This window comes from Ammodytes marinus (assembly GCF_949987685.1).
Source record: "Ammodytes marinus genome assembly, chromosome: 18".
Taxonomy (NCBI): Eukaryota; Metazoa; Chordata; class Actinopteri; order Uranoscopiformes; family Ammodytidae; genus Ammodytes; species Ammodytes marinus.
In genome coordinates, this window is record NC_137222.1 from 15685921 (window position 1) to 15696012 (window position 10092).

At 46.4% G+C, this 10092-nt stretch overlaps 2 protein-coding genes across 2 annotated transcripts; one reads left to right on the forward strand and one right to left on the reverse strand.

The window, feature by feature from the left end:
- Positions 1-408: 408 nt before the first annotated feature.
- On the reverse strand, positions 409-2453 carry pgam2 (phosphoglycerate mutase 2 (muscle)). The gene is made up of 3 exons (XM_080047220.1): positions 1946-2453; positions 1541-1721; positions 409-863 (listed from the first exon to the last, which is right to left on the reverse strand). The coding sequence occupies exons 1-3, from the start codon at positions 2360-2362 to the stop codon at positions 694-696; spliced, it is 768 nt and encodes a 255-aa protein (XP_079903346.1). The 5' UTR covers positions 2363-2453; the 3' UTR covers positions 409-693.
- Positions 2454-6789: 4336 nt separating this feature from the next.
- Positions 6790-9786, forward strand: nefla (neurofilament light chain a; the record flags this gene model as incomplete). The annotated part of the gene is made up of 4 exons (XM_080047299.1): positions 6790-7851; positions 7994-8118; positions 8527-8951; positions 9389-9786. 4 exons carry the CDS (start codon positions 6790-6792, stop codon positions 9784-9786), a joined length of 2010 nt encoding a protein of 669 aa, XP_079903425.1.
- Between the last annotated feature and the right edge of the window lie 306 nt (positions 9787-10092).

The following is a 10092-nucleotide window of genomic DNA, read 5'->3' on the forward strand; positions in this document are numbered from 1 at the left end:
TTCAGTTCTCCATGGAAGATTTTTCAAGGCTCTGAATCGGCAAATATTTTCCTTTAATTTGGTCCTTTTTTTGACAGGTATCATCTTAAATTATTCTACGACTGTGTTCTTCTGGGTGTGATCTGACTGTAGGGGATGACAGGCAAAAACTTAGATAGGCTCTCTCCTGCATCACAGGAATGCTGCCAAGGTGAACCCACTGACTTGTCTCCGATCTCTCTTCCCCCCCCCCCTTACCCTCTGCCCAGTGGATAACATTTCACAGCACCTTTGCGCTTTTCTGAAACCCCTGACTTCGAATGGGACACAAGAAAAATAGGAGTAATAGATAAGGATGACAATATAGTCAAAAAGAAAAGGGAGGGAAAGTGACAGGAGAAGATAAGAAAAATAGACAACAGCAGTACATAAAAACATGGTTTCTTTATTTGTTGTGCCAGAGTGGTGGTGGGGCCCTCAATGTGGGGCTTGACCACAATTTAAAAGGGCTGAGTGATGTGTGGTCCTCCCTCTGTCTGCCATTTTAAACAAACAGGGCTAATGTGCTGAACATATGGGGCCGTCTCCAAATGAACCATTAAACATTTCCCCAGTTGGAATGGACAACAAGGAGGGACGGATAGACGGATCTGAGGGAAAAGGTTGAAGGGTAGAAGGGGGAACAGTCTGTTTTTCTCTGCCTCCAGAGCAAGCTTACTTCTTGGCTTTGCCCTGGGCGGCCACGGCCTCCATGGCCTTCTTTACGGTTTCTTCGTCTCCGAGGAAAGACATGGGCTTAACTGGCTTCAGGTTGGCGTCCAGCTCGTAGACAATTGGGATTCCTGTGGGCAGGTTCAGCTCCATGATGGCTGCATCAGACATACCTGGAAAGACGGGGCAGATATAGACGTGCAACTCAGCAGACAGAACCGAACGGGAATGTAACTGATACAATAAATGGCTGTCTGGGGCCCAGCTTGGCAGAGAGCAAGGACAACGGTCTCACATAATACAAAAGTATTTTTGATTGCAACAATCTGTAGCATAGAAACCTTATCTACTTCTTTCTCTCATACTTCACCCTTGACACCTATCATTTCTATCTGACATTTGTTGTTACCCCTTGAGGCTCTCTGACTGTATTGTATAACTCCCTCATCCCAAGTCTGGTACCTCCTCGAATCAGTACAACCTTTTCTAAAGGTCGTGACTGTAATGGGAACCAGGCTCATGACCCTTTCGCCTTTCCCTGAGCTCTGCAGTCCCGGCATGCTATTTTTACACTCCAATCCACAACTCTCTGTGTGTGTGTGTGTGTGTGTGTGTGTGTGTGTGTGTATGTGCGGGTGGGTGTGTGCAAAGATAAGTGTCTGACTGAATATTTAGGCCTTGGCTTTGTATGCAAATGCATTAAAGGCTATTTTTAAACCAAAATAGTATGTCAATTTACAATTTTGAGATGTAAGAAATTCACAATGTCTATGTTCACCTCTACTTTCTTTTTCATGTAGCCTATTTTTAAAAGCTTTGTCCACCCACAAACACAAACAGTAAAACTCACCCTCCAAGTGCTTGACGATACCACGGAGGCTGTTGCCGTGGGCAGCAATGATGACGTTCTTTCCAGCCTTGATTTCGGGGGCGATGACATCATTCCAGTAAGGCAGGGCGCGGGCGATGGTGTCCTTCAGTGACTCGCATGTGGGGAGATCACCGGCCTTCAGACCCTTGTAACGACGGGACTGCAAGTAGCAACAACAGTAGAAGGTAGTCAACTCCCACAGCAAGATACAGAAGTAACATAACGTAGCCTACTGACAAGACATTTTAAATGAATATGCCTACACATAGGCCTATAACTGCTCAATCAGTTGCAATTGGTTGATACTGCTCTTTAGTGAATTGTTAATTACAGAGACAGATGATATGAATGTATCAACACCCCCCCTTGTTTCAGTATTCTCACCTCGCTGATGATCTTGTGGTAGGCGTGGTCCTTGTCCATGGGTGGAGGTGGGATGTCGAAGGAGCGACGCCAGATCTTCACCTGCTCCTCTCCGTGCTTCTCGGCCGTCTCTGCCTTGTTGAGACCGGTCAGGCCTCCGTAGTGACGCTCGTTCAGGCGCCAGGTACGGTGCACGGGCAGCCACATCTGGTCTGTGCCCTCCATGATGGTCCACAGAGTCTTGACGGCACGCTTCAGCACGGAGGTGTAGCACACGTCGAACTTGTAGCCGGCCTCCTTGATGGCCAGGGCCCCGCGCTTGGCCTCCTCCCTACCCTTCTCACTGAGGTCAGCATCGAACCAGCCACAGAAGCGGTTCTCCTGGTTCCAGGCGCTCTCACCGTGGCGCACGATAACCAAACGATGGACAGCAGTCATGATTTAACAGTGTGTATATCCTGGGTTTTACCTTAAAAAACCAAACACAGTAGACTCAGCCCTTCTAAGCTGTACAAACACACACACACTGGCTAACCAACAGTGAGCCCGGAGAGAGCATGCCACACTCTTTTTATAGCAGCGTGGATAGTGACAGGCCTCTTTTATTTTCCACCTGTGAGAGCCATTCATGCTCTGATGGACATCCAAGCTCAGCCAATGGAACCAGACCCTCTGCTGGGCCAGTGGGATATGTTGGGGCTGGGAAGGCCAGGGGTCAGATAATCAGCCAAAATAGCAACATGACTTTTAAACTGAGATCTGTGGAAACAAAAGTGTAAAGATCAGAGTTGGCTTCAGGGAAGCACTTGAGATGAACGGTTTCAGCCCTGAGAGACAAAATGCAGCTTGGTAGACTATGAGAAGTGTGTTTGTTTAATTCACTGGGCATTTGTTGTGTGTATAACAATGACAGCTAGGCTCAAACAGGTCTACTCAGTATCAACACTGTGGAAGGGGGAAATATATGTTGCCAAAACAAAGCTGACTTAACAGCTGCAGAGAGTAATGCACTCATGTGTTTTCTCCTACTGTACATGTAGCTGCCAATGCTGAAATGGTGCAACTAACTGGCTACAACAGCTGCAGCTACTTCTGCTTATATAAATAATAATGATTGTGAAAGCAAATTAAGGTAAAACAAGAATAAATAAATAAAAAAGCATTAATAACAGGTTAAAGATGCAGTGTGTTCAAACGTGTTTCAGTTTTAAAATAAAAAAGGTCTAGAGAGCCTCCCCAAAGAATAAACTAGATCCTCACTGGGCCTGCTCCAAACTGAAAAAAAAACTCATATCTTAGCAAATCATCATTAAGGAATTATGTTCAATGTTGAACATGCAAGAGAAATTTGAGATGTGTTATTTCTGCCTGTCACCTCTAGGAGATGCTATAGTATCATTTAAAAAACATTTACATGCAACATGTTAACACACCAAGTAAGAGGAGGCCTGGCGTTTGATCTCAGGGGTCTTACATTTTAGTAATAAAAAGTTTGGTCTTATAGCAACTGCAGATGTGTGGAGCTATGACTGCAACGCAAACGATCGAACTGCTGAGCTGTGACAGGAAATTGCCCCGTCTCAGTATCACTACAACATATGTATTGTATTGTATTATAGTCAATGCCTCGGGTTCCGCCCTTATGGAAATACTATCTGCCGCTGAGACCAATAGTCGAAGCCAACACACATTCTGCAGCATCCCTCATGAAATTTAATGTTGGGAAGCAGAGATGCACACAAACCTACTGGATAGAGAGAAAACTGCTGATGAAGCACGGACACTCAGCCATACGCCAAAGTCACTGTCGCCTGCCGTCCCAATCAAATTATGATCCATATATAGAAAAACAGAGGGATACAACAGTCAGAATGTATGATATTAATGGGTTTCTAGGCGTAATGCCAACCTGCATCATGTGATCATGAAAAGGGGTTAGGTTATTGTATTGTACAAAGTAGGACCTAAGAATAACAATGCAGGGGGAAAAAACATTGGATGTGTGCCCATTGTGTGGCCGGGTCACTCTGATTCTATGCTAAACTGAGGTACATAAAATGAATATGAAAAAAGGTGAAATAACAATAGCCAATGAATACCTGCTGCTTTACTGAGCCTTTAGCCAGTTTTGTTTTGTGTTTTACGGCTTTGTTCCGTCTAAACACCCTCATTAAACCCTATAGGCATCAGTTTTTCACTAACAAACAAAATACAGAGCATACTAACTGTACGCTACCTGCAGTGCCAAGCACCAACCAGCTGACGGATAAAGTTACAGAGTGGCTATTGAACATACTGCAGTCAAACATTAGCACTTAAAGGGCTATATGTTTTCTTCTAGACATGGTGAAGAATGTAACACACACACAGTATATGAAATGTTCTTGCCTTTGTCATCTGGCTGAATGTCATGTTTTGTTATGTATGTGATGATAACTAACTGTGTTCAATGTCTGATAAAGGTTACTGCTGCCTAAATTATTTGCGGGTGGTGGCTGTGTTTTTGTAAGCTTATTTTATATTCTTGCCAGCCCGCTAGTGGCCCAAAGGAGATGGATGGGCCTTTAAAGTGCTGATATATACAGTGTACTACTTATAAAGCAAGATAGTTAACTTCCTATCCACTATCAGCACCATGCGTGCACCAAACCCAGTGAACCAATTAACCTTTACATCGCACATTCTAGATTTTATGTGGGAAGCCTTGAGTTATCTTTGGTTAAACATGTGAGATGAGCTGTATTTGCATGTGCATAACAGCAAGAGAACCAATGTTAATTGTAAATGGAGTAGGAAGGCAAATAATATGGATATTATGCACTCTCGGCTTGCTGTTTTTGTAATTAGTTTAGCCTTGTTGCAGTTTCTAGGAATTCTTAAAGCATTCATGTATTCCGTAACAAGCTAGAGTACCGTAATTAGCACTATAAGCGAGTTAATTAGAGTGGGAAGAGAAGTTGATGGTCTAATTCCCCAATTTCAATTCCCCAGGTCCTGCACAAATCTTGTCTGCCAAAAAATGCAACCCTGGTGCAGATTGTCAGACTGCTGCTAGAGTGGGAATGAGGGTACACAGGGGAGTTAGTGTGATCACAACTGTTACGATGACTCAGCCTGCAGAAGAGTCCATGCAGCTCCCACTGAAGTCCCCCACCTCTCACCGCCTGCCTCCCTTCTGTTTGTGTTTGGGCACAGCGCTGCCTTTAAGTACTGCATAGGCAAATTAGTGTAGCGTTCACACTATGAATCATGCACATAGACACAAGAGAATGCACACACACAGGCAATTTGCACCCACACGAAAATACAGAGACACAGATATTACTGCAAGCGCTGCAATGATTGCATAGAGCTTGAATGCGAGATGAACCTCCCAAACAGAAGCTCTCAATGAGCCACTGCATACCTGTACACACACACACACGTACACACACACACACACACACACACACACACACACAGACACACACACACACACACACACACACACACACACACACACACACACACACACACACACACACACACCAGTCACACAAGGAATTAAAATGCACGTAAGCAGCTAGGTGTAATTGACCTGCCAGGGTATCTGCCGATGAGAGCTGCTCTTTTGAAAAGAACAATCTCGACACAGGACAATCTCAAGACAAAATAAGGCTTTCAAAAATGTTAAATCGCTGTTTTTGTGAGTGATCCAAACACTTGATTTCTTTCTCCCATGCCAAATCAACATTATAAACCTGATACGGCAAAGAAAATGCATTGCTCTCGTTACATTTATGGTTTTAATATACTGTATATAAAAATGAAATCACTGAATCACTGACAGATTGTTCAGCCATATTTGTCATTGTCTGTGTTCAGCTCAGATAATATAAGCAATGCTGTTATTTTTATTTTCCTTTTGGTCCTTTTGCAGGGTTAGAAAAAAAGACAAGAACAAAGCTAAGAATTTAAATTGAACATAATTAACAAAAAAGAAATAAAAAACAGACACGGCATAAACTACTCATTAACCATTCTCATAGCAAAGAGCAACGCATATTGATGCACCACCTTAGAAAATACATACATTTTCTTCTACTTCTTACTATTTGATTTGAAGTCAAACAGGTTTAACTGCTCTACATGTCTTGACACACACTTGGGTTTTTACCACTGCAGGTCTTTTGAGGTCGTGGCTGTAGTTCTTCTCTTCACCACAAGGAGGGATGCTGTGTCACGGTTGTTAAACCAGGACAACCACCCACCCCCTCCACCCACCACAACACACACACACCACCCCTCTCGCTCTCTCCTGCAGTGGGGATGCCACAGCAAGTATGCGTTAGCCATGGGGTTTATGTTTACATACAAAGTGGTCATGTGCATGCATATCTATTTGTGTTTTTGTTGCAAATTGCCATGTAATGTTCAATCTGTTTAATTACAAGTCATGTTATTTAGTTATATGGCTTTGTTGAATGTTAAAACAATGGCAAAGTCAGGACAAGACCAACAGAAGCAAAGATCGTTATAATATATCATTTTACAGCCTCTATCCTCCTGTCTTTTTCTTCTCTTCGTCTTTTCAATCAATTCTCTCCTCCCCTTATTCCCATGATGTCTCTCTCTCATTTCTCTCCGTTGCAGTGTAAGCCTATCGAGCCTGCATTGTCAGAGTTTGGGGGAAAGCGCTTGCGTCAGAGCTCACCCTCCTGCTATAAAAGCACGGGCTGCTGCAGTATCAGCCAGTCGAGGCTTCAACCTGAGCCCTGTATACACCTCCGTACACACACACACACACACACACACACACACACACACACACACACACAAATAGAGGAGAGGGATAGCAGCTTGTCCTCCTCACACCAACTCTCACCATGAGTAGCATTGGATATGACCCCTACTACTCCACCACGCCGTCGTACAGACGCTGGTATGCGGAGGCTCCCCCCCGAGTGGCGGTGACCAGAGGTAGGACCCACTCTGTCTACTCCTCCCACGCCTCCCCGCTGTCCTCCTCGTCCCGTCTGCAGTACTCCTCCTCTCCCGGCCGGGCCCAGCTCTCCTCCTCCTCCTACTCTCCCACCTCCTCCTCTGTGGAGCTGGAGCTCAGCCAGGCGGCCCAGATCAGCTCAGAGTTCCGCACTGTGCGCACCCAGGAGCGAGGCCAGCTCCAGAACCTCAACGACCGCTTCGCCGGCTTCATCGAGAGGGTGCGCGAGCTGGAGCAGCAGAACCGTGCTCTGGAGGCAGAGCTGCTGCTGCTGAGGCAGAGCCACGCCGAGCCGTCCCGCCTCAGAGCGCTGTATGAGCAGGAGGCCCGCTCCCTCAGGGCAGCCGTAGATGATGCCAGGGCCGAGCAGCAAGCCGTCCTGGGACAGAGAGAGCGGCTGGAGCAGACCCTGAGCGCCCTGCAGAGCCGATATGACGAAGAGGTTCAGGCTCGCGAAGACGCAGAGGGCAGGATGATGGAGGCCCGCCGCGACGCCGACCAGGCCGCCTTAGCCAAGGCCGAGCTGGAGAAGAGCATCGAGTCCCTGCTGGAGGAGCTGGCCTTCCTCAAGAGGATCCACGAGGGAGAGCTGTCTGAGCTCCAGGCCCAGGTCCAGCTGGGCGTCCAGGTGGCGGTGGAGTCCGAGGCCGCCGCTCCTGACCTCTCCGGGGCCCTCAGGGACATCCGCTCCCAGTACGAGAGGCTGGCTGCGAAGAACATGCACGCAGCGGAGGAGTGGTTCAGGGGGAAGGTGGGCTCCATGACAGAGAGCGTGGCCCAGCACAGCGACGCGGTGAGGAGCTCCAAGGACGAGGCGGGAGAGTACCGACGCCAGCTCCAGACCCGCCTGCTGGAGATCGATGCCTGCAGAGGCCACAATGACGCCCTGGAGAAACAGCTGCATGAGATGGAGGACAAGCAGAGTGCTGAGATAACTGCTATGCAGGTCAGCAGCTGCAGTTGTTATGTTATGATGTGTTATTAATTATTCATGTCTGATGTCTTGATATTTGGGATATAATCATCTCAATCTATATTCTATTTCATTGTGTTTGCCCTTGTGACTTGTGACTTTATCTTCTATATAGGACACCATTGCAGATTTGGAGGGGGAGCTGAGGGGCACCAAACAGGAAATGGCCCGCTACCTGAAAGAGTACCAGGACCTTCTGAATGTCAAGATGGCTCTGGACATTGAGATCGCTGCATACAGGTGAAAGGGCAAAAACAGGGGAGGTTGAGAAATCATGTCTGACAATGAAAATAATAAGAGGGATAAAATCCCAGTGTAGAGTAGGTTCAAGTGGCACATGCATACTTAATTATGGATAGACACAAGTTTGAGCAAAATGGACCTGTACGTTAATCAGAGTGCATAAGAAGGTTGGATAGGTCTGCAAAATGTATGACCAAATGAATTACTTATGTTGATGTTCTTAGGATAGCATAGAAGAGTCCACTTTTATTTTAGTAATAATGTTCTTCCCTTTCCTCACTTTTATCAGACGTCGTAGTAGTGTTGAGTGTTTTTTCAAACTTTTCCAAAATGAGTACCCATCTAATAGCACTTCTCACCCTACCTGTATTCTCCCCTCCCCCCCCTCCCCCCCAATCTGTGCAGGAAGCTGCTGGAAGGGGAGGAGTCTCGCTTCAGTGCGGGAGCGTTTGGGGGCGTGTCCTCCATGTACGGCCACAGTATGTCTGCGCCCTCCTTCTCCCGGCCCTTCCTCTCCAGCATGAGCTCCGGCACCTCCTACATGATGACGTCACGCCTGCTCAGCTCCGTCAGCACCACCGAGGGCCTCTTCTCCGCCAGCCAGGCCCAGCAGGCAGAGGCCAGCCCCCCGGGGGAAGAGCAAGACCTGGAGGAGGATCAGGAAGTGGAGGAGGAGGAGGAAGTAAAGGAGGAAGAGGAGGGGGAGAAGGAAGAAGAGGGAGGAGAGGAAACAAAGGAGGAAGAGGAGAAGGAGGGAGAGGAAGAAGAAGTCAAGGAGGACGGAGACGAGGAGAAAGAAGATGAGGAGGAAGCTAAGGATGGGGAAGAGGGTTAGTGCCTAATTTTTTATTAAAGCTACAGTGCGTAACTTTTTTGTATACATGAATGGCGGTTACATTCAAGCCAGCGCAAAACAAGTTGACAGAAAGTTGATTGTGCCAACCAGCTCCACAAACTTCGCTGTATGTCTCTGTATGGCGGGGTTTACAAACTGGTGTCACTTCCTGACACTGGCGCAGGACCTCAGAAAAATCCAAAGTAGCGCCCAAGAAACGTTTCAGTTGTTCGACGTACAGCAGAAGATATAAAATACACTAGCGATCACCGAAGGCTTACCTCATGTAGATGCCTCGACAGTTTTGTTGTATTTACTCAGAATTGCTCATGGAGGCAACAGAAGTTACGCACTATAGCTTTAAGCACAGTAATTCCTTAAGAATAATTATGGTCATGATAGCCAATAAGAAATGCTCATCTATTGATACAGGTGGTGATGAGGAGGAGCAAAAGGAAGAGGTGACAGAGGCTGCTGAGGAAGAGGGTGAGAAAGAGGACAAGGCAGAAGGAGAGGAGACCAAGGCTCAAGAAGAAGCACAAGAGGAAGTCAAAACAGAGGGAGCTGATGACAAAGCAGAGGAAGCAAAGGAAGGAGAAAAAGAGGAGAAGAAAGAAGCACAAAAACCTGAAGAGAAGGAAGAGAAGGCTGAAGCTAAGAAAGACGACAAAGCCGAAGACAAAGCCGAAGACAAAGCCGACCAAAAAGCAGACGAAAAAGAAGCCAAAGCCGTTCCGAAAACAGACGACAAAGCTGACACCAAAAAGGAAGAAAAGGCAGCAAAGCCTGAAGCTGCCGAAGACAAGGGTGCTGCAAAGGATAAAAAGTAAGCTAGTAGCCTAAGGTAACTTCCACCGATAGAGGCATCTTCACTCTCCACTATCCAGTCAAAGCAGCTTGTTAACATGGTGCTCAATGAAACCGTCCAATAGCCATTAACAGCAACAAATCAAGATAAAACTGCTTGCCAACTCCCAGGGTAGTCCATTAATCTCTGGTTGCAAACTTCCTGATGAGTGTAATTTGTGTAATTGCTGAATGCAAAAGTGAGTGTATGAGTTTTTGGTGGATAAATAAACACCTCTTAAAGCCAGTTGTGTCATTAATTCTGAGCTTGGTAAAGCACAAACATGTAC